The sequence below is a fragment of the Pisolithus orientalis genome (genome assembly GCF_024613125.1).
Source record: "Pisolithus orientalis strain OTSU chromosome Unknown F5J12scaffold_16, whole genome shotgun sequence".
NCBI lineage: Eukaryota > Fungi > Basidiomycota > Agaricomycetes > Boletales > Pisolithaceae > Pisolithus > Pisolithus orientalis.
In genome coordinates, this window is record NW_026260797.1 from 428,586 (window position 1) to 453,295 (window position 24,710).

Sequence of the window (24,710 nt, forward strand, 5' to 3'; positions counted from 1 at the left end):
AACAAATGCGGTGCGGTTCGGTTATAGTGGAAAGATCTGCCTGGAAGAGAGAGAAACGAACTCAATGCTGAGCAAGCGACAAGAAGCAGAAATTGGTGGAGGTATCATCAAACAGAGGTAAGAGACGAGCAGAATCTAAATCACCGAAAACCCAAGAAAATATCCGTCACATCACTACGCATTTGGGCTTCTTCGGATCCTTCAGAGGCTTGTCCTGCTTGCCACCGGGGCCGGTCTCCAGTCGTTTAGTCTGCCGCAGCGCACGGACAAGGTTGGTGAAGAGAAGCTCCACATTGTACGCCGTCCGGGCCGATGTCTCCATGAATTCGCATCCAAATGATCGTGCCAGCGCTATGCCCTCTTCGCGCGATACCTCACGCTCATATGTCTTGTCACATTTGTTTCCCACCAACATGAAAATTGGTTTTTGCCGTTTAACTTTGAGCATTGACTGTCGGAAAACTTCAAGCCGTTCGAAGGTGGATCGTGAAGCAATCGAGTACACAAGAATAAAACCTTGGCCCTCTCTGAAGCGCTCTTCACTTACGAAGTCGCGGCGCAGTTTAACAATGATACCCACCTCACCCATTGATCACGGAGAGTTGCGTATTCCTCTGTACACCTTTTAGAACTGATATCGTAGGGGTAGAAAAGTGTAGCGTCACCTTGACCGGCAGTGTCAATAACTTCCACAAAGCACATCTTGTTGTCCACAATTAATTGCTTCCTATACGCGTCTTCTATTGTGGGGTCATAGGTCTGAGAAGGCACAAGAACAGTCAGGACAGGGCCAGAACACCGAATGAAAGTTGCCCGACCTCTGCAATGGGAATGTCAGGGTATAAGTCCAACAACGGATACAATAGCGGATAACTTACCGACGAAACAATTCAGAGTAAACTGGGGAGGATACTCAATGAACAGCGAAGGTGGAGGTGACGGAAGTACATACCTGAACAGCCAAAGCAGTTTTACCTACACCACCATCACCCAGAACAGCGACTCTCCAGCTATCCATTGTTCCAAAAACGCTTGGCAGAAGGATCTAGTTGAAATGGATGGCGAAGCGAGAGAAGAGAGTGGGGGATAAGCCACAAAAACGTAGAACGGGTCTGGGGTCGGAAGGTCGATGAGTTGTGTGAACCGCTTCAATGATACAGACACAAAGAGAGCCTTAGTAAAAGAACAAGACGTCGTAAAAATCGTGTAAGGTCGTAAAAAAAGGTTCGCGAGGCCCTTCGCAGGAGACTTGAAAGGATGTGGCAGTGGGGAGGGAAGAGAAAGTGAACAGGCGATGATGGAGGTGCGGCTGTCCCCTGGAGGCGGTTAATCCTTTTGCTGCTACAGCATGGGACGAATTTGCGTCTGCTTGCAACACACCCGTTTTCAAAAGGTCCGGTGTCTAAATCAAGCGGCCAATTCTCCACGCGACAAAAAAAAACATTCAAGACTAGTAGGGTAAGGCGGATACATGAACAGGGTATTCGTACGACTGTTACTATGCGGCATAATAGGTGGGGTATATGGTAGTACAACAGGGAATGCAATATAGTCAACCCACCACAACCGCTCAACGAAGCGCGAAGTGTCAAGGAATACTGAGCCATCCGAGGAAATCTCACGATGCCGAGTGAGGGGTTAGGCATGACCATCAGTCTCTTCGACTGAACTCCCCCTGCGTCAGGTCTAGGATGAAAGTCGTCTTGAAATTTTTCGGTGGTTCAATGATTTTAACCGGTCTCTTCGACAGGTTCTGGGGGAGAGATGCGAAGGGTCGCAGAGGGCGAGACTGAGGGAAGTTGGCAGCAAGCTTTGGCACAGCTCCAGGGGGTGTGGAGGATGTATGCGACGACCCAGCCAGGGGTGACGAGACATACGGAGAGGTTGCTCCAAAAGGACGACGCATGGACGTCATGGTGAGGGCAGCTTTCCGGAAAATACAGGTGGGTCAACTGCATTCTCGTATGGCTAGCAATATGTAGACCTACCCATTGCAGGAGAGTTCGAAGATTGGGAGCTATTTGGTCGCAAGGGTGCGGGGCGAAGCGAAAAGGGACCGTGAAGATGGCAAGTCGCAGACTGGCTGTCGTTAGCTTATACGTGGGTTTTTATAACACCCCGCTGCAATTCTCTGGGGCGGGTTTCGCGAGTGTCAACGGGGTTTCGGGTTGGCCAAACATCGCCAAACATCGCCCTGGAAACTTCCACCGCCCCAAAGCTATGTGCAAATGCCACGGATGCAACTTGAATCAGTGCCTGACGCGGTAGACATTATTGATCTGTGCAGACGTCTCCAGCGTCGTTGGTAAAAAAGAACTTTGGACTTGCCAACTATATTCGCATTATGGCTGGTTATTCCGTGTGGCCGCAGCTTACCCGATTCAGCATCTAATAGTGTGGAATGTTCCCCAAAAGTTTCGAAAGACCCGCTGCGGCAAAGGAGTGGCCGTTAATATTGCGTTCGTACATGTCAGTGCACACCTAGCTGATCGCAATACTGTTGGCAATGAGCATGATAGATAGATTGATGGTCAAGTGATTGTGACCTGTGTGCGCATCTACGCTTGACTGCTTGATAATGATTGATTAGGTGATAACAATCGGATCTCGCTTGACAATGAACCATAAATTCTGATTGAAATGCCACCACGATGTACAAACCGACGTATAAATACAATGCTATATGAAATATACAAGATTCACAGACAACTTGGTCGTCCTTTGCCTGCTATAGAAGGCAAAGAAGTAAGGTGGAATGATAGTTAGACAAGGTGCAGGCTTGGATTTCGTGGCTGCAGTGACGACGGGGGGAAGGCATATCAAAACGGGAAGAAGAGAAATCCTACTAGTTTCATTAAAATGTCAGTTGGTAGGATATGCAAAGGAAATGTGATGGGCGCCGATCAGATAAGGAAAACCGATCGAAGCGCGTTGAGCGATGGGCATCTATGTTCGCAGCCGACGGGTGACGCAAGATGTGGCGTTGGCTCGTGTGTTCAGATGTCAATAAGGACGTTGCCTAGCTGGAAGAACGTTGCGCATAATCTCAAGAGTGTGTGGCCCTTGCGAAGCTATTTACGTGAAGTTGGATGATTAGGTGTTTGCTTGCTTGCTGTGCTAGGAAACTTGGATGCAGTTTACAGAGTCCAATCGCGGAAAGGTGGCTGGCGACGGTGATAAGTGGACTTCATCAGGAGGAAAACCACGGTGTCGGAAGAAGTCGAGAACCTCGACGATCAAGGAACTGCCCAAACAACTGGCGTGTTTGAGAGCTCATTGAACATCTACAAGGAGGTTGCGCTCGAGGATATACTTTCCCTCTTTGTACCTCTGCGAGGCTTCGTATGCACGGTCCTAACGTTTAGCGAGTCGAGTTTAGAATGAGGATGGAAGGTACTTCAGCACTCACATATTTCCATCCCAAGATGGTAGCACACTTGACACAGTAGATATCCCGGACGGTATGGTTGCCAGTGGTCATGAGGCGGTCACTTGGTTCCCCTTCGACGACGTTAACGCTGCAGAGGATCTAAATATTTGGACGAACGGGTTGGGCTGAGGCAGAACACTTACACGCCTTCGAACAAGTAAGCGCGACCATGTTGACCATTGAATGCCTATCGGAGCCATTAGTCGACCAGGCGCTGGAGGGGACAGATGGGGGACACTCGCTCGTGATATCATCGAATGTATTGTAGCTAAGTGGGTCTTGCACTTCGAGCAGCCGTAGATGCGCTCACCAGCAAGATAGCGACGATATTTCATACCCATGGTGGATGTAGTCAGGCAGTAGTAGTGTAGTAAAGTAGCAGGGGTGAGGTAGCGAAAAGGCCAGCAGGAGAAGGGATCGTCCTTTATAGAGTAGACGTGTGAAGAAAGGTGAGAGAAAGGTAGGAGGAGGAACGAGTCGGAATGAGTGGAATTATGGTAATGTGCCGCAAGGAGCGCTGCCGAGCGACGCTGCCAGCCGTCCAACCCACACCCCTCCCTTCTGTCATTCTCATATTCCGTGTACCTAGCACATGCGATCGTACTTATTAGACAACGTCTGTTTCAGTCGTCCGCCGTGTATATTCACTCTGGCATTCCACAGGATTACAGACGGCACCTCGCACGCAAAATGCAATCAGGGTGCCTTCTAACTGCGCTCTAACACCTGACCTTTCCACAGTCAGCGGGCTCCGTTGAGCTCATTTCACCGGAACGGACACGCCGAGGCCTCGAGTCCATGCGGCATCATCCCCGCGTGTGGTGGTAAGCCAGCACCTTGCCAGCACCTAAGCTGTGCTTCACCCACGTGAAAGCATCAGTATTAGTGTAGTGAAGTCATAATTAGCCCCTGATGACTGGTGGCTGGGGTCCTGGCTGTTCGAGTGGCAGGGGTCTCCCAGTAAGCGCGGAGCCTTTCCCCAACGTTTCGGACGCAGAGATGCGAAAGGCTGCGTTCCTACTTGAGGTATTAGATCGAGTAATCCTTAGGAGTCGGACTACACAATGGACCAAGGTAGGCTATCGATCATTCGCCAGAACTTCGTTGACCGCTGCTGCTTCTATCACAGGGAAACGAGCGTCTGTCGTGCAGTTGCTGTCGCGTGCGCTACTCAGTATCCGCACCACCCCCCCACGCATCATTGCTTCCCCTGCCACTCGTAAGTGCCTTTGCTCCGCAAACCTTCTAACTACTACCTACCGTGCAGAGCCTCGTCGTGCTGCCGTCGCGATCGTCATTCGTGTGGCGCCTTCTGCCCCCCCGTCTCCGAACGACGCACCCGTACCTACTCTCAGCCAGTTTTTCGACCTTGAATGGGTAAATCACCCGTCTGCACGCCCAGAAATTCTTTTCGTAAGAAGAACAGGCTTTGCACCTGATGGCGTGCCCGGACCTATTGGCGATGCAGGACCCAAAGCCAAGAGCAGCGAAGAAGCCCATCTTGCCTTTCCTGGGGGCCGCACTGAAGATGGAGACGAAGGGGGTCTGTACACCGGTATGTACGAACGTGACTTCGCTTAAACTCGACTGTTCACCCTACGTACAGCTATGCGGCAGACATGGGGAGAAACTGGCTTGGACCTTGCAGAAAGGGACTTCATTTGCATTGGGCAGTTAGATGACCGAGAAATTACCACCTCATTGGGCAAGCGCCTACTCATGATACTTTCCCCATTCGTTTTCCTGCAACTCACGCCCAGTACACTACCCACCGATCCGTCAGAGGGGACAACGATTCATTGGATTCCTTTGCAGTCACTTGTAAACCCCGTGCTACCCCACGCAGTTCGTCCATCGGCCTTGGCAGGAAGGTGGTCCAGCGTGACGGTAGACGCTGCATCAAGACTAGCACCTCGCCATGCTGCTATCTTGAAGGTCCTCGTCAGACTCTTATTAGGGAGCATGCAATTCCCTGCCATACTCATCCACCTACCGGACCCCAACTCTTCACGGCCACAGAAGACATATACGGATACTGTATCCAGTCAAACGACGAGAACGTGCGAACTAAAGTTGTGGGGTCTTTCCCTGGGCATGACGCTCGATTTACTTGCCAAGATGGTTCCCGACATGGAGGGTGGTACTGGATGTCCCTCTGCAGCCTTACGATTACCATTCCACCCTGTAGGAGGTGAAGGTATGCGGATTGATGCAATTGCGCCAAGCTTGGCGAGCGTGTTCCCGCGGTTCTCGTATCCCGATGTCAATTTCTGGATTTGGTAAGCCGTTCAAAGAGTCGTCCTCCCATCCCTCTCCGATATTGACTGTTTTTAGGGTCTTTGGGAAACGTTACCGCGAAGTTATACGTAGCTGGGAATCCAGCATACGTGAGGGTGGGGCGAACGACAAACGGTGGGTCACCAACCATCGACTGCCATCCTTCCACTGACACACCGCTTCGTCAGCCTCAACTGGACAGGCACTGCACTAAGCAATTTCTATGCCGCTGTACGCAAGGCGCTTCTGGTCGTTCTGGTTCTCAGAGCAATTGGTGTCGTGTTCGGCCTAGCCTTATTAGGGTGGTGGGTAATTTGACCCCGGTTCCAAGGTCTCGTCGCTGGTCTTGCATCGCCCAGCCAGGCGTATCTGACCCATAGTGTTTGATTGGCAATCATTCAGCATCAGCTTTCACACTTCCAAGACAACCCTCGTCCTAGTATATTGTGTTTTTCCCGTTTTATCAGGTTCATGTAGGGTAGGTAATATGTCATTTGTCTATTGTACAACCGTGCAGTGTGTGTATTGCGAGACCCATTAGTTTCCTACAGGCTCAATTCTCTAACCCAAAGGTAGGCCACAGACTTCACAGTCGCTTCCTCCGTGATCATTCTCAAAAGTACAATGAGGACAAACTCTGGTGCGGGAGCTTGTCCGGACTTCGCGGGACGCTGCTTCTTCTGCAGCAATTTGGTCGAGAATTTCCTGTGGAATGTCATGGTCCACGTGCGAAGTCGATGCTGACGGTAATGGTTGAGAAGCTATGAGGGAGACTGGATGTGATAATGAGCAGGACGGGTGTGCAATACGACTTACGAGCACTTTCATGCGCGAATGTTATTAGCGTTTGCCAACCCTCCGTCTTCATAAGCGCATCCAGTGATCTTGAGTCTTCAACCAAACTTGGTGACGTAGCTGCCCGTAAGAGTTTCTGTATATCATCCTGATCACGAACATTGTCGGGACGATAGCACTCATATTGGTACCAAAGTGTCGCACCTTCGACATCAGCTGAGTAGAGTCTAAAAAGGCAATGAGATGCCAGTCGCTCAACCACTTTGCCAACTTCACATGATTGGACAATTGGCGGCTTCCTTGGGTCGAGACGCTAAGCTGATTCAGAGAACCAAACAGGTTCTCAACTTGTTGGTCTTCGAGACCTGGGCGGTTCTCAATGGCAAAATTGGTAGAGCGGAAGAGGGGAGACGGATTTTGAGGGAAACCATGCGTAACCTGGGGGTTTGCTTCATCAGTGAGACTGGAAGGATCAAAACGGATTGTCTCACATTCACGAGAAGGTACTCAACCGGGAAGCACGGCTTCGCACTCCTCTTCACGTCGATGCCATACTCGTTCTTGTATCGGTAAAACACGTCCGGGACATAACGAGCGGACTCGTTACTCCGATCTTCCTCCTTGACACGCACAATTCCAGGCTCCACGCTAGCTTCGATCATGTCGGCATCTACCATTGCACACGCTTGTTCAGACACCTGATAGGCAGATATGTCTACCTGCCCGTCTTCAGAGGCTGACAGTATAGCTGTGACCATACGTGAGCCAAAGTATCCAGTCGCCGAGGATCTCGATGGCGTCGGGTTGGCGTTTTGAATTGTGGCTGCGAAGATGGTTTCCAGAGAAGACACAAAGAACGACTGTGAGTGTCGCTTGTACACGTTCTTCGTCCTGTCTTCGGCAGTGGGTTCAAGGTCGGTAAAGATGTACCCGACAATTGTCAGTGGTATTGTTGCTGATTGGGCAAGTTCCCTGATGCGAGGCTCGTCCTCCCACGGGATGCCAAGAGTCAATCCGTCCAGTTCACCTTCTTGTGAAGGTTCATGAATCGCTTCGACAACCGCTTTGATGCCCATGGGTACTTTTTCATACGGTTCGTAATGACCTATCAGCCAGCCAAAGCGTTGCAAACCCGTCGCTCGCCACGCCTGCAAGAAACGTTCCACAATTTCCTGGGACGCAATCTCTAAGTGATCCACCATCCGAAATGGTTGTGACTGGAGGGTGATCGGAGACGGTTGACAGGCAGTACATATCCCTGCCGGCCAAGATGGATGCCCGCCGCTTGGACAAGGGACTTTCACCTTGTACGAGATGGGTGTCAGGGGTGGAAGAGCCTGAGCAACGCTTGAGGACGTCTTTGGATACATTTTGCGCAGATACGCATGGAACGACAGATGTTTGATATTGTTCTCTGCTTGATAGGCAGCATCGTAAGGCTCCAGGGGCATGCAGTAATCGCACATGCCATTAGGACCGTGCTTGCAAAACCGAGAGTCACGGTTTCTGGGAATTTTTCCGTCCTTCTGCCGCCAATATAAGTCTACAGCATGCTCCTGCACGCGCTCCGAGACGTTGATGGCGGAGTGGGGTGTCGAGGATGGTGGCTGGCTGGGATTGGCGGTTTCTGCATCGGGGGGTACAGATAGTGAGGCAGACTTGTAACCCACAAAAACTAGATCACCATGTCTGAAATGAAAGTATGAACATTTTCGCAGGGAGACGTAAACGTAGCATACTTCAAACCAAGCGACTGCAAGGTTCGCCCCTTAAGACGCGATATAGGTGTTTCGTTACCACGAGGCTGATTTGATATGGTGATCGACGATGGATCTGCATCTTGCGTGGTTTCAAGGATCTGTAGAACAGTTAGCAGATGCGCGTCGCTGGAGCCCTGGTCTGCATCATACCTTGTTCAACAGCTTCGAGATATCATCCGCGGGCTTCAGCTCGAAGCGAAAATTGCCGTCCTTTGACCTGATTCTGACCAACTTTCCTAAAGCATCAAATATGAGTCATGGAATAAGACCGATCTATCTCACCATGATAGTATGATCTGAGGACTGTCGGCTTTGGTGAAGCTATTAGCTGGACCGAGGTTACGTTCAAGGCAAGGTTACTTGGGACGCGTAACGGCCTTTAATCTAGCCGAGCTGACTAATCCACGGATACGTTCTGTGTCTCGTCTGGCAGTCGTTGGGGTACTTACAGCGGTGTGCGACGACGTCTATATTAATGTTGCTACTAAATCATGCTGACAAGCTCTGTGCGAGTCGTACCCAGATGCGTAGAAGGGGGCATCATAGCTTCTCACTTGCTCCTCCCCTCTCTCGGGCCCCTGTTGCTGCACAACTCTTCCCGGAACCACACCAGCCAGAGGACACACCATCCTAGTAGTCTAACGTCGCCCATGTATCACTATCTTGCAATGAAATACACCGAAGTCGTATGGCGAGGAGATAACGATTGAGGCGGTGGTTACGTAATCCGTCTTTGCAGGTTCCGTTTACCAACGCAATCGGGCTGGCTTTGTCGCAATCCTGAGAACGTATTGCGAATTGCACACCCTCGGATACGTTACAAGTCCTTCAATGCAACAGCGCTCTACCACCACGCATCTTTCGGCGAGCGCTGCAGCTGGATATGTCCTTGGCCGTTGGCAGCGCCGTCAACGTCAACCTTGAGGAGCTTGATCCCCCCTCTCTGGAAAGTATCCAGACTGAACTAAATAATTGGCAATATATCACCTTCTACGGAGACATGGACAACTCTTCCGAGTCAAATGATTCAACCAGCGGCCAAAATAATCGTCCCTCTCTGTCAGCCCCTTCGTCATCCATGACCACATCCGCACATGACGACCGCACTGCAAGTAATAATGTAAGAACCTCCCTTACCACCCGCTTTACTCGACTCTGCTGGAGCTTACCGTAATGAACGCACGCTCTTCGTGATCAGGTTCACCAACCACTAATCAACAACCCCTTCTTGCCCCCTCTGCTTGTCCCTCCCCCACAGATCACCCCCGAAGCATACAACTACCTTATCCACGCTTTGCTCGCGTTGCAGCGTTCAGCAGGACATCAGCATCCCCTGCCTCTGGGTCAGCAGCACACACAGGGTTTATCACCTACTTATGAGTGGCCGCCATCGAATAATACCCCTTCTGTGACAAGCATGGCTGGACAGCCCCCGGGGTACTCACAGGTGTATCATCATAATGCGATGCCTTCGTTTCAGAACTCGCCTCCGCAACCGATCGAAGCCTCGTCGTCGTTCGCGACAACATCGCAATCGGTAGTAGCGCCCACCCATGTGGTGGAAACCGAGCAGACAGACGAGGCCATATCGACCGCAGAGGACAAGCGACGTAGAAACACCGCGGCATCAGGTGGGTCACCATTTCGAGTCCTATGAATTCCATCCTGAAAGATCCATCACATTAGCCCGCTTCAGGGTTAAGAAGAAAATGAGGACGCTTAATCTTGAGCGTACCGTTGCTGATCTAACTGGTCGTACAGAAGAACTTGAGCGGGAGGCTGCAGATCTGAGACGGGAAAACGGGTGGTTAAAGGAGATAATCTTGCTCAAGAGTCGGAGTATCGGTGGGCTTGGTCCGACCGAGTCCCAGCCAGTAGGGTCAGCTAGCATTCGGGAATCGCAGCAAGGCAATGTCGATGGCAGTCCGTCCATCGAGAGGAGAAGCAGTCAGAAGGGTAAGGGTAAAGACAGTGGTTGATGGGAGAGAGCAGTCACTCCCTTCGAGGAGAGTCCGCAATTTATATGGCAGGGACCACCGTCCTATTAGCACCATTTGGATAAACATGTAATAGATATTTTGTATAGGTGGGTGAGCCCGACGCTGACAGCCAAAATTATTCTATGTGTAACGAAATCAAGGAACTAAACCTTCTGGGCACTAATTAACACTCGCAAGAGGCCGTCCACTCGTCTCTACAGTATTAGTAACTCTCGAACGTGGATGTAAGGACTTGGCTCATTGGCATGAATATATATTGCACTCTCACGTCGCCAAGTGTGGCGTCAAAGCGCTCGAGCACATCGAATTCGACATGTCTTTCGGCCGACCACCATCCGTTAACGTTGGATTTAAGACGACACCCCCAGACCGTGGATCGTTTCCTCTCGACCATTATGGTCAGCCCGTGGTTGATGCTGTTCTATTGAGTGCATTGACTTGCGACCCCAGGTGAATGCAGCAAGCAAATGAAAGAGTACATGGAATGTCTCAAGAAAAACTCGAGCACCTCAACACCTTGCAGGACATTCAATAAACAGTATTTGGAATGCAGGATGTCAAAGTAAGTTCTTGCTTTTCCTGATTTATGGGTGTTGGACGACCATTGGTTCAGGGGTTTGATGGAGCGTGACGAGTGGTACAAGCTCGGTCTAGGCGATGTCGAGGACGCTGCGAGCACAAAAGCTAGGGTTCCGTCACAATCTACAAGTACGTAGTCCTGAAGGGAATTGCACGTCATGTCAATTCGCCTTCGTTAAGTCTTACATTTTCCCGTGCGTGATCATATGTGTTGACTCGTCTCCACCTCTCCAACGTTCGCTTACTCACGGGACAGTAAGGAAGGAGCATAGTACTGCCGAGTGTGTTGGGATAAGCATACCTACCTCGAGCATTTAATAGACTAGTGTACCAAGCGTCGAGCTAGTCCCCCTACGCAGACCAAACTAAAGATTTGACAGACAACAATCGTTCTCTCTCGACAATACGCCCAAAGCCTTTTCCGATTGGAGATTTGAAAGGTCGGTTCCACTATGAAAGCATGCTCAACATTTAAACTGACTTAAACCCCCTAGCAGCCATTTCCTGACCGAATAAACGGTTTTGCAGAGTTTTCTGGAAAGTTTGGGCTGTTAGTCCTGAAACGGCCGACCAACAAGGGACTCCGTCAAGCCGCCCATATCGATCGGATTGTTCCGTTGTGACCTTCCGGCGAATTTTTTTTCCCTCTCTCCCGCGACCGGAACGCATCTTTCACTAATCCATATACAATCGGATGATTGGTTACCATTCCCTTTCTATACAGTGGTGTTTCGCCAACTTACGGTAACACCCGCACGTTTCCCCTCCCGTCTCGGTCGAGGTAGTACTTACCATATCAGGCAGCCCAGGGATTGCACCAATCGGATGCTCCCATGCAGTGAAGAACGTTCGTCCCCCTCACAGCCCGACGTAGGCGGCGCCATTAGAATGCACCCCAAAGCCCACCTATATGAACACCGATTTGTTTTTCATTGTTCTGCAGTGAGACCCGATGTCCCATATCGCTCTTTCCGCTCTCGCTGTACTAGGCACCTTCCTCGTATCGGCATCGCCTACACAAGATCCTTTCTCTCTCGATTCCAACAAGAAATTTTATGATGTCCAGGTACGTACGCCTCTTCTGATGAGGTAGCTGTTGCTCACGCGCAGTCGCCCAGGCCCACCGTGGCGGCAGAGGGAACACTGTTGAGAGCACTCTGCCAAGCTTTGCATGGTACAGTGGTGACAATAGACCTTGCCTTCGTCTATTCCATAACTGCCTGTAGGGGACTCGTCGATGGCTCTACCACTCTTGAATTAGATAATGGCATCACCCTCGTAGGTATTTCCGCGGTGCACATATGATAGTGGTCACGGACTTTTTCCTTTTTTTCTAGGATGGAGAGGTTGTCGTGTGGCATGACGTAGGTATTATGGCCAAGAAATGTCGAGATACCAATCCCGTGGTAAGCGGAATTTGTGACGATGCATCCTAGTTTTCCAACAACCCTCAGGTTCCAAATGATCCCATGTTCCCCTACGTAGGGAAGTTAGTTGCTAATCTCACTCTGGCCCAAATTCAAACCCTCGACTGTGGGTCACAGCGCCAGGCAGACTACCGTGAGGAAACGTCCTTCATCTGCTTGTGGTATGATAGGAATAACATTTGAGTGCAGCTCAACAACTACTCTATCCCGGCGCGCGGATACCGACTCTGAAGGAGGTGTTCGACTTCGTTTCATGCGCTGATCCTTCACATCGGATTTTGTGGAACATCGAATCGAAGATCGACGCCCGCTTCCCTAATCGCACCGCTGGCGTTCAAGACTTTGTCCAGAAACAGTATTCGATTTTTCGAGACAGTCCCTACTACCGATCCATAACGGTATGTTTCCCTGGAAATCGAATTTGTGTCTTTGTGAACCATGCCAGCAGTACCAAAGTTTTGACTGGAGAACCCTCATCGCTATGAAGGCAAGAGGACTGCCGATTGACGATGTATAAGTACATAACCTAATCTGGTCCCACTAATAGGAACTCGACCCAACGATAACTACTTCTGCATTGATTGACGAGTGCGTAAAGTAGTTGCTTCAAACACAGTTAATGCTGACCCAAACCAGGGACACTGTGTTCGCACCTGAGTGGTTGGCGGGTTTGCAACTAGACAGTTTCCCAGGGCCGTCTCTCGGGGAACAGATGGCCCAGGCTGCGCACGCCGTTAAAGCCGACATCTTATCACCTACTGCAACTGTTCTTATCCCTTCTCCTGAGGATCCCTCTGAGAGCATAAAATTCACCACACAGAGCCTAGTAGACGAGGCTCACCGACGTGGCATGCGTGTGAAGCCTTGGACGGTAAGTCATATTTGTCGCTTCTAATTGTTTGTTACGCATTCTGATTTTATGTTAGGTAAATCGTCTGGATATCGCTGATGAGCTCCTTCGGTGGGGTGCGGATGGGATAATTACGGATTGTGAGCCAACTAAGTCACACGGCAAGAAGTTCACAGTGCTAACGAGACGACGATTCTACCATGGGCAGATCCCAACGTGGTTCGCAGGTGGGCAAAACAGCAAGGGCTTCCCGTGGCACCTAAATACCCCAAGCAGCGTGTCTTTTCCTGCTTGGAGAAACACATGCGAAGGGTCTAGATGCGTCAACAGGACGTGGTATGTATGCTTTCTGACGCACGGGTAGAGGTATAGATATGGACGACCAGGCATTTGTACTTTAATATCCAGGTTACACCTAGAAATTAGACACACGATCATAGAAATACTCGTACCTGCGTCTTGGTTTGATGGTGACGTGTTCATTGACTGTTGGCGTTTGAACTGTCATGGAACCTTGCAGAATTCGATCAGCGAAGTGTCAATTAGGATTAAAAAAGTCAAGATGTTACCTATGATCTCACGACAGCACAGCACCTCTGACGTTTTCTCTAGGCAGACGTCGATCACACACGTGATCAGCATACGTGGATTGCAGGCTCAAGCACTCGTGCCGCAAGTCGTGGCGGGTCGGCGACCGGCAGGGATTGCGCGTCTCCAAGCGGGTCGACGACGCCGTGACACCCTATCATCAAGTACTTTTGTGGAAGACGTGCAGCTCAGGGTAGGTCACTCCACATGCCATGCCACTGATCGCAGTTACGTTGCTACATACGCGTCTCGCCGGCACTGCCAGTGACGCAGAGAATACTTGGGGAATAATAGGAACCAAACAACAGCTGCGGGGCTGCTGTGCAGTCATCAAGTCGCATATAAATTGCCGGTCATTGTCCATTGTCACTGATCTCCTATTGATCTTCTGAGATGTCGCACGGGGGCGAAAAGTTTCAAGTTATCATTGCAGGAGCAGGCATTGCAGGGGTGAGTACAGATTTGTAGATATCATTGTGACCTCGTCCAGCTCAGCGTCATTAGGCTGCTATGGCTCTCTTCCTGTCACGCCTAGATATTCATCTTACTATCCTCGAAAGTCGTACCTGTCGGCCTAACACAGCTGAAGGCGGGATGATTATGCTCGGACCAAATGGCATGAACGTCCTCCATGGACTCGGATTGAGCAGAAAACTATTTCAGAGAGAGACCGGTATCCAAGTGTCGCATATTACGATTAGAGATGGCTCGGGTGACCTTATTGGTCAAGTGCCTCAAGGCAGCGTGGAATGCCATGGCTCCGCATCCACTGCACTTCTGCGGTGGGATATTCATGAAGTTTTGTTGGACGCCCTTGAGGAGAGGCGAATTGACCTTCGGTGGAGCTCGCGCGTCGAGTCTACGGAAGAACTTGACAGCGGTATCACCGTCCGCTGGTCGGAAGCCGGTGAAGTGAAGGAGAAGAAGGCGGATCTCTTGATCGGAGCAGACGGTATTTGGAGCACCACTAGACCCAGGTATCTTTCGCTTTGATATAGGCGACAATGTGTGTTTGACTTTGTCTCGTGAAGTATGTACGAATGCCTGGGGTTGGCGGTGCCTAAGCCAAGGTACAGTGGCCTCGTTGGAATTGGGTTTATCCTTGACACAGACTCTGTACCGGGCCTTGCAACTTTCATTACCCTGGAACAACCGATCGTTATGGTCCATGATCGTCTCGGTTTCGTTGGTATAATGTTATATGACAAGAAGGGCCAGAAAGTAGGCTGGTGGGTAATTTGGCTACCATTGCGGCTCTCGGCGCTCTTGATCGTGATTTTGTTGGCATAGGTGGACGACGCATGAAGCCTCCGAAAGGTCTCGTGAGGAGTGGAAACTTCCAAGAGAACAAATACTTCATGAGGTGAGGTCCCAGAAGCAGCCTGGGAAACCGAACTGACTACCTAGCTACGTAGCTTTATGAACGATACTCTACGTGTGCGTTCCCCATACACCAGCTGATACAAGCATCAGAAAATTCCGGAGATCAGCCCTTTATCTGGCCGGTATACGAAGTAGAGAAACTTGGCCACTGGCATAGCCGAAGGACGGTGTTGATAGGCGATGCTGCTCATGGTAAAGACCGGCCTCACTCAGAATGGATGTGGTCTAGGCGACTGACGAACTCTTAGCCATGCCACCGCACTCGGGTCAAGGGGCATCGCAGGCCCTTGAAGACGCTGGGTACCTTGCCCACCTCCTCCGCCAGTACCTCAACCAGCACCGCGACTCGGTTGGAGTGTCCGCGACGGCAGATTTGCATTCCGTCCTCGATACCTTTCAGAAAGAGCGACAACCTCGGGTTGATGAGATTGTCAACGAAGCCAATCGGCGTGGAGACATGAAACGCGAAACTGGTAGGGTGGGGATGTTCGTCCGAAAGTGGATGATGAGAATTATCTTCTTCTTTATGACACAACGATGGATGGACAGATGGTTTGCATATAAGGTGCCAGGCATCGAAGATTGGGAGACATCGTGTCCGGGAGAGTAGTTAGTCTCGCTATCTTTGTTCATTAACTCCGACATGTCTTCTCTGACGACTTCCAGCAGTACGTATGTACCATGTATTTTGAATTCTTAACACAGGATGCGTTTGGTCAATACACTCACCCACTACTGTTTCTCCAACATCGCGCCCTTAGTGCCTCTCACAATTTGCTTGCAACCATGTTTTATCTTTCAAGGCTACCAGTGACTTGGCATGTTGCGTAATAGACGGCCAAATAAAGTCAACGTTACCGGGGAAGACCGGGTTTGACAGACATTGAACTCCGACAAGCAAAGACCTGCCAGTAGAAAATTCAGTGAAAAGGTTGTTGGCAGCAGGATAGACATGGCCTCGTCCTCAGTGGTTAGGAAAGCCATCAACGTTCCTCCTACGGTCCGCACTCTTCCCAGTGGAATACCCAGCGCACCCCGTCTCAATTTAGCGGCGCGCGCGCCCTCGGACGGTCACCATCATGGCCGTGGTCCTACCCTGCGCTCAGACACTCCAAGTCGTTTCACGGGTGGTGGTCTGAAGACCACTCCCGCGAGTCTTCTCTACAAGACTGTTGTCTGTGAGTTATTTGGACGACAGTTTCTGTAATGGTAACAATTCAATATTTGCTCAGCACCAGCAGTGTCAACCCAATACCACCAGCGACACATTCACAGTTCTGCCATCGCAAAGGATGCACCCGAAGTCCCTGACTACTCTGCCTACCGCTCACGGTCGGATAGCAATAACCGCGCTTTGTCTTATTTCATGGTTGGCTCTCTTGGTGTGCTCTCCGCTTCCGCCGCCAAGTCCACCCTCACCGGTTTCCTGGAAACAATGGCCGCTTCGGCTGATGTCCTGGCCATGGCCAAAACTGAAGTTGATCTTGCGAGCATTCCAGAGGGCAAGAATGTCGTTATCAAATGGCGAGGGAAGCCTGTTTTTATCCGACACAGAACCTCGGATGAAATTGAAGAAGCTCAGAGTGTTAACTGGAAGAGTCTGAGAGACCCTCAACCAGACGAAGCGCGAGTTAAAAAACCGGAGTGGTTGGTCATGCTTGGTGTTTGCACTCATCTCGGTTGCGTCCCGATTGGCGAGGCAGGTGACTATGGCGGATGGTTCTGCCCATGCCATGGCTCGCATTATGATATCTGTAGGTGTTACTTTTGGAATCAGATTGTGTCTGGATCTGATGTTTCAATCTGCAGCTGGTCGCGCGCGTAAGGGACCTGCCCCTGTAAGTCCATTTGGCTACGAGGTATCCTTGATCTGACCTCTTTTATCTAGCTTAACCTAGAAATTCCTCCCTACGAGCTGAATGAAGCCGATAACAAGCTTGTTATCGGATAACAGTCCATACTACTACATTGATATATAGTCCCATGTACATGGGTAATATTATCAGATGGCTATCATAAACCTCAAAACGAAAATAAGCTCCAACGAACTGAAAGAAATGCGAAGTCGCGTTCGGTAAGGGTACGCGAGGGTATATGTAATAGTATACTGCTCCACTCATGATAGCAAACGGGGACGCTGTGAGTACGACAAAAGTGACCCACGCCTACCAAAGAAACGTGCAATTCCGCCTGTCTTGCTATCCTTCGCGGGCAATTCGTCGCCCTTGAGAACATTGCGAGACGCGCTGCGGGCAATCCTGCCCCATACGCTCGGCGCAGTGGCAGGTAGCGCTGCACTTGGCATCTCCGTGTGAGGCGAGGTTGAAACAAGAGATATTGACATGGAACGCAGGCGCCGACGAATTGGAATTGGGGCAGAAGTGGAGACACGCTGGTCTTCCAACGGGATGGTCGGCTCTTGTTCCAATTCCTGCAACTGCGAGGATTTAGATCGCGAAGATTCTGAAGATGCGGTTGGGGAAGACGAAAGGGGTAGAAGTAGTGATCCTAGGATATCTGGTTCCGTCTCATCTTTTAAATCCATAGTCTCCAGCAGCAGATGGCTGGCGGTTGGTGGACTGCCTGTGGCTATAGCGACACGTGGATTAGAAAAGTGTTCCTCCTGTATATCTTCAGGCGCCACCAGGTCGATTTGTGGGTGAAGATCTTTGCGTGACAGAACGGAACGTTGGAAGGAGTCCACTTCGAAACTTCCCCTGAAGCTGAGGGGTGGCGAGAAGTTCCTTGCACCCTGAGGTACTCTTGAATTGATCGTCCCGCGTATAGATGGGGCACTGGACCCGATTACGGACGAGCTGAAATCCCACGAATCCACCGTACCTTGGCTCGTGAGACTCGGTGGATATTTTCGTCGCTCCTGGCGAACTGCGAGAGGTGGAAGATCAGCTAAGATCGTCCCTATAAGGTATGACTTCTTCTTCGCGCTTCTGAAGAATTGTGTCTGCAAGAGCTGTGCAGCTGTCGGCCTGACAAAGTCTTGGCATGACGACGTCATGTGGCTGCATAACACTCACCGCTTGGCAGGGTCCTTTGTAAGGCAGGCGTCAACAATGTCTTTGAAAGTTTGAGAGTATCGATGAACGCCACTATCTCGGTCTAAGGTAGGTGGCTTCCCTTGGACACTGCATCGCAAGCAGAATAAATATCAATTGGGAATATGACAAAAAAAAACTCGCACATCTGCAACAAAACAGAATGAGGGCTTTCACGTGATCTTGGAGGCCGCCCCTGTGTCAACTCGATACAGGTTATGCCAAACGACCATATGTCGGCTTTTGCGTCGTATCGCTTTCCTTCGATAAGTTCCGGGGCCATCCAGCACGGCTGTGGCGCCGTCAGAACATGAAACGCGAAGGTGGTATCATGCGCACCGTCCCAACAAAGGATTTCCGCTTTCCCACTTGAGGGCGTGTGCGCCCTGTAACTGAGCTCCGTTGTGCTTGAACACGATCAGAGTTCGTCGTCCCCTCCTCATAATTTAGAGTGGGTCGGCAAGAGAAGTCTGTGTCTTCGGTAAGAGATGCTGCTACGCCTAGATCACCCAAGAGAACAGTGCCATCATCGTCGATTAATAGGTTAGCTGCCTTGATATCGCGATGAATGAAGCCGTTCACATGCAAGTAACTTGAGGAATGGCAGATGAGATTCCACAAAAGCACGAAATGCCGTGTGCATACTTAAGGCCTTCAAGAGCTTGCTTGAGGATACACTTGATCACTTCCTCTTCCATGCCACCTGGCCAGCCATAACGCATGATGTCCGCAGCACTCCCTTTGTTCATGAGGCGAAGGGCAATGTATAATTTGTGGCCATCTATCCACGAACCACGAACACGTAGGACGTTCGGATGTTTTGAGAGGGACATAAGTTGAGTTTCGCGCTGCAGCAAAGAAAGAGATCGGGGAGGGAGGACATCGAGGTCAAGAACCTTGAGAGCACATTGAATCGAGGGTTGCGGAGGAAGGAGATGGCAGACAGCGTCGTAAACAATAGAGGATGCTCCGAAACCTATGGGTGCGCCAACGGTATAATCACGAGGGCAGTCACTAACGTACTTGAAATAAGGTTGACGCCTCTACGTGAGCAAACTTGAAGTATACCTGAACATCTGCCACTCATCCTGGACAGCGCCAATAAACTTCCTGGACGAGCTGGCCATGGCTAGCCCACAGGATGGGGGTGGTAACAAGAAGCAATACTTGACCTGGAGATAAGGGGCCCTTATAACAGTTCTTGCTGGGTGACAAATGTAGAATAGGTCCGGGATAGAGTTGGACAACGCGGTTCCTTGGCGATGCCGGGACTTGGCCGGACCGGTCACCAAATCACTAGTAGTACGTATATCCCTCAGCACTAGTCCAAAAGCACTTTAAATCCTAAAACCTGCGACGTTCGATAATTAAATCCCTCAATGCATCGACAAGCCCGTCTTCTTCCACCAAGGGTGAGGGATTGACGGGTACTGCGAGCCGAGTGCCATTCAAAGTATCCTCGCCAGTAGGTATCAAGGCCCTCGTAACATTGATCTTCTTTGCCCTGGTCGTCTTCTGGGGGAACAACGGAGTGAGTTTGCCAACCTTACAAGCTCCACAGACTTGCAGAGCGGGGTCATCATTACGCAAAGGCGTGGCAATTGTGACACAAAGACTTACTGCACTCCTCTGGCTTGATGGACTTGGCGTATCTACCGTACCTGAAGCAATACTCGTCACGCATTGCGCCCCATTCAATGAACGTTTCACTTACACTTTGGAGCACAGGTTACATTCTGTCGGACAGCTGTCAGCAGCCACCAGCATTATGACAGAAGGGGAAGTAGACTAACTCCACTGATAAGGGTATACGATCTGGTAGTTGTGACGAGTCTTCGATTGGTAGTGGTCAGTACATCGTCTGGACAGCACACGTACTCCTCTTACTGAAACCTGAATGTCGGGGTACCTCCTCATGATTTTTCTCGCCCTCCAATAGACCGTGAGCTACTTTTGCACCAATATTTCAGATCTGAGCCATACCATGATTTGAACAGTCGCCCGTGCCCTTCCCGCGGATTGTCACTGATTATCCAACATGCCAAGTGACACATCTCATGGGACAGAGTATTACGAATACGTTCTATCGAGAATGTCTCCATCTTCGACAATCTTCCAACACGTCAACTCACCATTGCAGTCCAAAATCTTAGTGGCAAGTTCGATCTTCGTGGTTTGTATACCATCTTGCGATCTGCATACGTATTGGTCTATGATTGCTCGAGTCAGATAATACCCACCGGTGCCAGCGCGCTCGCCCGGCTGTGGTCAGTAGCCGTGTGTTCCATTCTAATTTTGTATTCTTGGGAAGACCATCATCGAAGACGGTGTGGTTAAGCTCTGCGAACAGATCTGCTGCATATTTCTCCCTCCCTGACTGCTCCGCTGCGTCTTGCGTTTTCTTTGATGTTTTTGTAGGTGACTTTTCAACAGAGGTGGGAGCCGCCCTCTTGGACGGAGGGCACACTGGCACTGGTATGGTATCATTGTTCCTTTTCAACGCTGTGGGAAACTTGCGCTTTGGGGTATCTTTGGCCGGATAAGTCATTGTTTCTGGTCTTCGAGATTCCAGGGAATTCTCATTGAACCTAAATATTCATTTGGATCTGGGGTTGCGGGTTGGATGGAGGGACACGCACCGAGTGAGAATTGCCTCCTTATCAGAGCTATCGTCACTCGTGTCGGCATAGAGTGGCAAATATTTCCGTGCAGCAGGGCTTGTTTTCCTCGGAGATTTCGGAGGGCATGGTCGGGTAACCATCGGAGACAGTAGGTCAGGAAGCTCTAGAGACGTATCGCTGTCTATCAGCTCAATTATATTCCTGCACCCTGAATTATCCGTGTTTCTGTCGAACGTTAGCGGAACGGTTGGGAACGTGTGGACTGGCATAACCGACAAGGCCTTACATGGTACCACGCGTATCGCAAAAAACACTATCAGGCAGTGAGAATGAGACGCATGGCGACAAGCTGATGGTTATTCCAAGGAGTTGTGATCACCTACATATCAGAATCTGAGTCTGACGAGATCTCTATGAACTTCCATGGGTGGGTTCACTTTACATGCCCTAGGACGCACGTAGATATGGATTAGCTAAAGTCGCGACGATAATGGAAAACTTACCGCAAATCCTCTTCATCACTTGAAAAGCTAGCGTGGCTTGAGTTCCCAGCCATTTGATCTGTGTTTTTGGCTAAAGGAACTGTTTGTGAGATTGACCAGGACGCGTCGCGTTTGGTCCCGTGACTCAAATTCAACCCTGCTGACTTGTGGGGAGTTCAGGAGACTTGGTTAAGTGACATTCACTGCCCGCCTAGCTCAATCGGATAGAGCGTCAGACTTTTACAATCCGTACGAGTCGTACGTGGCGGTGTGATCTGAAGGCTGCGAGTTCGACCCTCGCGGTGGGCTATAACTTTTTTCCCCTTCTTCCTTTGTAATCATCCAAAATAGACCACAGCTCACCGTTTTCAGGAGGACGAGGAATTTGGAACCAGATTGTTGCGCCCAGATCGTCGATCACTAGATAATTCTGGGACTTGTATGATCATGTTGCGCATAGTGTGAACACTTTGGTAACCTTCAAGGTATCTTGCTGAGCACAGATCACCACAGAAATCTACAATATTTTGTAATACACGACAATACGGTTTATTCGAGATACAAAAAGCATGAGGGAACCTCAGCATTCATACACCAACCCTACGCGGACGTCATCGTCAGTAAAAATCCTGTTAGATGAGTGTTCATATTCGGGCTCACCTATGGACGACTTTTTTCTGCAATCGAGCTGGTCAGCAAGTGCGGGAGCGATATCCATATTTCCGCACTTACCTGACTCGAGTATCTGATAATTTCCCGCTTCTCAAGAATGTAAAGAGTGCGTTCAAGTGCATGGCTCGAGTAGCCCTGCTGCGTCACGAACTCACGGACTAAGCTCTGATAGCTCGTGCTCCACCCAACGGGAAGCCGTCTTCGAAGTTCTTTCTCTATTCGAGACATCTCTTCATTGAGTTCACCGCGTGACATGCCATCCACCGAACCAGCTGACACAGCGTCCATGGTCGAAAACTTGAAAAGTCGTATGGCCTCTTCCACGTGGTAGTTTTGTACAACCGTGGAAAGTGTAATTTTGGCCAGAGATTCGGATATACGAATGATAGCTTCCAGTTGGCTGAATGTCTCTTCGTCAATGATGAGATTGGGTATCTTTTACTGGGGACTAACCGCACTGTAATGGGTATAGAACTCCGTTCGTCGTTGTCGCGCTCCACTTGCTGTACCTGCTTTCGCAAGCTCACGAAATGGCTACTCAGCATCTCTTGAGCGTCGGGTGAAATCCTGGGTGCACATTTACTAGGGACAAGTTAGCAAGTAGTTAGAAGAGTTAACATTAGCCCATTCACTTCTTACAGTAGGCAATATACCGCCTCATTTTGTCGATATCAATTTCACCCACAGCCTCGCCATTCTCGTCGGTATTCTGATTTGGTCTATTCATATGGATGTTCATGACGTGTTTAGCAATCATCTAGTTGCGAGGGTCTCAAGGTACTCAACCCATCGAACAGATTGAGAGACATACCCTGTCCCGTTGTTCATTATGTTCATCCTTGACAATGAAGATCATGTCGAACCGTGACAAAATCGTGGTTTGGAAGTCGATGTTCTGAAAGAGAAAGATAGTATCGGCAGAATTTAAACAGTGTACGATTGCTATACCTCGCCAGGACTTCGCCCTTCGTCGTAGCGACCCCATACAGGATTTGCCGCAGCAAGAACACTTGTCCGCGAATTCAGCACAGTAGTAATACCAGCCTTTGCAATCGAGATAGTTTGCTGCTCCATAGCTTCGTGGATTGCAACTCTATCCTCATCGCGCATCTTGTCAAACTCGTCAATACACACTACTCCGTTGTCGGCAAGCACCATGGCACCGCCTTCTAAATAAAATTCACGCTGTCGAGGTTCCTCAACTAAGTTGCATTCAATTACCCCATTGCAATGACTTACAGAAATGGCATCGCGTTGGACCGAGGCTGTCAGACCAGCCGCACTTGAGCCCTTACCTGACGTATATACAGCAATCGGTGCGACCTTGTAGCGGTATTAGTCACGAGTTCATGACTTGATCATGAGAAACTCGCCTTCTCGACAAATTTTAGTAATTGACTTTTTGCTGTACCGGGGTCGCCCAACAAAAGAACGTTGATGTCTCCTCTTAGACGCATGCCATCAGGCAAGACCTTTTTAGAGCCTCCAAATAACAAACAAGTGATAGCTTTCTTGATGTCTAGATATGTCCTCAGGTCTCTTCTTTTCGTGCGCGCAAACAAACAACTGACCGAGGCAGCCAAATATACTAGGGGCCACACTCTTCGCAAATCGTTCGTAAAAGTTGTCGCTCCTCGCCATTTCAGCAAATTCTTCCTCCTCCTCCGGGCTAAACTGGGTCCCAAATGGATTTGAGGCGCCCCCAGCCGACGGTGATGACATTTCAATGTGTACAAGGCGAAGATAAGGCTGTCGAAGTGCAGCGGGGCCTGCAGATTTCTGAAGAAGGGTCAACATTAGTCGAGTGAGACGTAAACACCGCAAACTTACGTTGCGTGAGGAATTGAATGTTGAGTAGATTCCTGTGGCAATTATACGCGAACCAGGGACAACCTTCCCAGTGAGGTATCTGTCCGCAGAAAGTAGCATATGGCGAGGTAATTCTCCTACAGGGACCATATCTGGGGCCTCTTGAAGCTTAAGGGTTTGCTGATCTACAAAGGCGGACTTGTTGTGGTTTATCATATAAGGGTCCAAAGGGCAATCTTTCTTTTGATTCTCTAGCTCGGGGGCGTCACAGGTTCTAGGAAGGCCGCGATCCGATCCACCCCCCAGCCCACCAAGTCCACCAGGGGGGTATATTATCTTGGTAGATTTACATGCTCGGCACTGAAGGTGAAGTTTGGTGGCTCGGGAAGACAGTACAGAAGCAGATATCACGATGCCAGGCACGCGGACAAGTTTGTTCATAGTATCAGCTGTTAGATCACGGAATCGTTGCATGTTCAACCCGGATTGCATCATGATCTGAATTCTGGGAATGGCCTGTAGTGCAGCTTCCGCTCGGTCATCCGAGCCACTGGCGAGCGGGAATAGTATCGTCCTAGCTGCCTTCGTAGCCGCATTTTCAAACTGACGCAGGGGTGGTCAATTCATCACAAAGCTGAAGAGGGGAACGACTTACCAAAGGCAGGATGTCCGCCGGCCTATCTTGCATGGCATGGGCGAGTTCATCGTTATACAAGCTGAGATGGCGAAGGTCCACCTCAAGTTGATATTGCTTCAACAACAAGTTTGCGCGCAGTTTATCTCTACGGGAGAGTTCAATACGTTTCGGCAATTCATTGCTTGCATGCACTGACCTGTAGACAAATTCTTCTCCAACCCTATACTGTAACAAAAAGTCCAGAAGGAGTTTCTCCAGTTGCGACGGCGTTTCTGTAGAGGGAGCGCTGGACCGGTCGCGCACGGATACTGAGAAGACATGGTTTGCGTCGAAACCAGACATGGATG

At 50.0% G+C, this 24,710-nt stretch overlaps 13 protein-coding genes and 1 non-coding gene across 14 annotated transcripts; 7 read left to right on the forward strand and 7 right to left on the reverse strand.

The window, feature by feature from the left end:
- Positions 1-166: 166 nt before the first annotated feature.
- Positions 167-1,018, reverse strand: F5J12DRAFT_721839 (small GTPase superfamily; the record flags this gene model as incomplete). The annotated part of the gene is made up of 5 exons (XM_051741333.1): positions 167-527; positions 581-614; positions 666-759; positions 862-900; positions 953-1,018. The coding sequence occupies 5 exons, from the start codon at positions 1,016-1,018 to the stop codon at positions 167-169; spliced, it is 594 nt and encodes a 197-aa protein (XP_051599462.1).
- Positions 1,019-1,334: 316 nt separating this feature from the next.
- On the reverse strand, positions 1,335-2,110 carry F5J12DRAFT_128154 (uncharacterized protein). The gene is made up of 2 exons (XM_051738069.1): positions 1,989-2,110; positions 1,335-1,926 (listed from the first exon to the last, which is right to left on the reverse strand). The coding sequence occupies exons 1-2, from the start codon at positions 1,990-1,992 to the stop codon at positions 1,652-1,654; spliced, it is 279 nt and encodes a 92-aa protein (XP_051599463.1). The 5' UTR covers positions 1,993-2,110; the 3' UTR covers positions 1,335-1,651.
- A 1,073-nt stretch (positions 2,111-3,183) lies between these two features.
- F5J12DRAFT_128722 (Yippee/Mis18) lies at positions 3,184-3,953 on the reverse strand. The gene is made up of 4 exons (XM_051738071.1): positions 3,673-3,953; positions 3,574-3,617; positions 3,410-3,518; positions 3,184-3,354 (listed from the first exon to the last, which is right to left on the reverse strand). Exons 1-4 carry the CDS (start codon positions 3,769-3,771, stop codon positions 3,274-3,276), a joined length of 333 nt encoding a protein of 110 aa, XP_051599464.1. The 5' UTR covers positions 3,772-3,953; the 3' UTR covers positions 3,184-3,273.
- A 541-nt stretch (positions 3,954-4,494) lies between these two features.
- F5J12DRAFT_905910 (uncharacterized protein) lies at positions 4,495-6,025 on the forward strand (the record flags this gene model as incomplete). Its single annotated transcript, XM_051748719.1, has 6 exons — positions 4,495-4,504; positions 4,560-4,649; positions 4,698-4,985; positions 5,037-5,709; positions 5,765-5,842; positions 5,896-6,025. The coding sequence occupies 6 exons, from the start codon at positions 4,495-4,497 to the stop codon at positions 6,023-6,025; spliced, it is 1,269 nt and encodes a 422-aa protein (XP_051599465.1).
- Positions 6,026-6,182: 157 nt separating this feature from the next.
- Positions 6,183-8,818, reverse strand: F5J12DRAFT_835261 (NPL4 family-domain-containing protein). The gene is made up of 7 exons (XM_051745896.1): positions 8,545-8,818; positions 8,413-8,493; positions 8,242-8,360; positions 6,994-8,191; positions 6,707-6,940; positions 6,524-6,650; positions 6,183-6,468 (listed from the first exon to the last, which is right to left on the reverse strand). Exons 1-7 carry the CDS (start codon positions 8,545-8,547, stop codon positions 6,269-6,271), a joined length of 1,962 nt encoding a protein of 653 aa, XP_051599466.1. The 5' UTR covers positions 8,548-8,818; the 3' UTR covers positions 6,183-6,268.
- Positions 8,819-9,225: 407 nt separating this feature from the next.
- Positions 9,226-10,500, forward strand: F5J12DRAFT_835269 (uncharacterized protein). The gene is made up of 3 exons (XM_051745897.1): positions 9,226-9,382; positions 9,461-9,893; positions 9,949-10,500. The coding sequence occupies exons 1-3, from the start codon at positions 9,263-9,265 to the stop codon at positions 10,239-10,241; spliced, it is 846 nt and encodes a 281-aa protein (XP_051599467.1). The 5' UTR covers positions 9,226-9,262; the 3' UTR covers positions 10,242-10,500.
- A 29-nt stretch (positions 10,501-10,529) lies between these two features.
- Positions 10,530-11,102, forward strand: F5J12DRAFT_129021 (uncharacterized protein). Its single transcript, XM_051738072.1, has 4 exons — positions 10,530-10,660; positions 10,713-10,824; positions 10,876-11,035; positions 11,098-11,102. Exons 1-3 carry the CDS (start codon positions 10,576-10,578, stop codon positions 10,976-10,978), a joined length of 300 nt encoding a protein of 99 aa, XP_051599468.1. The 5' UTR covers positions 10,530-10,575; the 3' UTR covers positions 10,979-11,035; positions 11,098-11,102.
- A 691-nt stretch (positions 11,103-11,793) lies between these two features.
- F5J12DRAFT_905913 (PLC-like phosphodiesterase) lies at positions 11,794-13,436 on the forward strand (the record flags this gene model as incomplete). Its single annotated transcript, XM_051748720.1, has 11 exons — positions 11,794-11,907; positions 11,960-12,015; positions 12,068-12,119; positions 12,179-12,247; positions 12,296-12,401; positions 12,458-12,666; positions 12,717-12,755; positions 12,816-12,856; positions 12,905-13,139; positions 13,195-13,258; positions 13,327-13,436. 11 exons carry the CDS (start codon positions 11,794-11,796, stop codon positions 13,434-13,436), a joined length of 1,095 nt encoding a protein of 364 aa, XP_051599469.1.
- A 258-nt stretch (positions 13,437-13,694) lies between these two features.
- Positions 13,695-15,892, forward strand: F5J12DRAFT_835317 (FAD/NAD(P)-binding domain-containing protein). The gene is made up of 6 exons (XM_051745898.1): positions 13,695-14,156; positions 14,211-14,683; positions 14,738-14,935; positions 14,997-15,069; positions 15,122-15,281; positions 15,338-15,892. Exons 1-6 carry the CDS (start codon positions 14,100-14,102, stop codon positions 15,697-15,699), a joined length of 1,323 nt encoding a protein of 440 aa, XP_051599470.1. The 5' UTR covers positions 13,695-14,099; the 3' UTR covers positions 15,700-15,892.
- Positions 15,893-15,903: 11 nt separating this feature from the next.
- F5J12DRAFT_835322 (Rieske [2Fe-2S] iron-sulfur domain-containing protein) lies at positions 15,904-17,109 on the forward strand. The gene is made up of 4 exons (XM_051745899.1): positions 15,904-16,267; positions 16,322-16,843; positions 16,899-16,927; positions 16,978-17,109. The coding sequence occupies exons 1-4, from the start codon at positions 16,042-16,044 to the stop codon at positions 17,038-17,040; spliced, it is 840 nt and encodes a 279-aa protein (XP_051599471.1). The 5' UTR covers positions 15,904-16,041; the 3' UTR covers positions 17,041-17,109.
- Positions 17,110-19,373, reverse strand: F5J12DRAFT_835326 (kinase-like domain-containing protein). Its single transcript, XM_051745900.1, has 6 exons — positions 19,211-19,373; positions 18,788-19,156; positions 18,482-18,734; positions 18,289-18,434; positions 18,125-18,232; positions 17,110-18,076 (listed from the first exon to the last, which is right to left on the reverse strand). Exons 1-6 carry the CDS (start codon positions 19,267-19,269, stop codon positions 17,206-17,208), a joined length of 1,806 nt encoding a protein of 601 aa, XP_051599472.1. The 5' UTR covers positions 19,270-19,373; the 3' UTR covers positions 17,110-17,205.
- Positions 19,374-21,401, reverse strand: F5J12DRAFT_835332 (SprT-like family-domain-containing protein). The gene is made up of 11 exons (XM_051745901.1): positions 21,267-21,401; positions 21,050-21,210; positions 20,782-20,988; positions 20,383-20,730; positions 20,275-20,336; positions 20,126-20,225; positions 20,030-20,072; positions 19,936-19,975; positions 19,857-19,878; positions 19,763-19,803; positions 19,374-19,704 (listed from the first exon to the last, which is right to left on the reverse strand). Exons 3-11 carry the CDS (start codon positions 20,901-20,903, stop codon positions 19,487-19,489), a joined length of 996 nt encoding a protein of 331 aa, XP_051599473.1. The 5' UTR covers positions 20,904-20,988; positions 21,050-21,210; positions 21,267-21,401; the 3' UTR covers positions 19,374-19,486.
- Positions 21,402-21,450: 49 nt separating this feature from the next.
- F5J12DRAFT_t120 lies at positions 21,451-21,554 on the forward strand. The gene has a single exon. It is a non-coding gene; the product is annotated as a tRNA-Lys (tRNA).
- A 159-nt stretch (positions 21,555-21,713) lies between these two features.
- Positions 21,714-24,710, reverse strand: F5J12DRAFT_835335 (MCM-domain-containing protein). Its single transcript, XM_051745902.1, has 13 exons — positions 24,560-24,710; positions 24,382-24,508; positions 23,748-24,329; positions 23,489-23,696; positions 23,291-23,436; positions 23,157-23,240; positions 22,866-23,102; positions 22,729-22,812; positions 22,550-22,674; positions 22,371-22,499; positions 21,978-22,317; positions 21,906-21,922; positions 21,714-21,845 (listed from the first exon to the last, which is right to left on the reverse strand). The coding sequence occupies exons 1-13, from the start codon at positions 24,703-24,705 to the stop codon at positions 21,833-21,835; spliced, it is 2,238 nt and encodes a 745-aa protein (XP_051599474.1). The 5' UTR covers positions 24,706-24,710; the 3' UTR covers positions 21,714-21,832.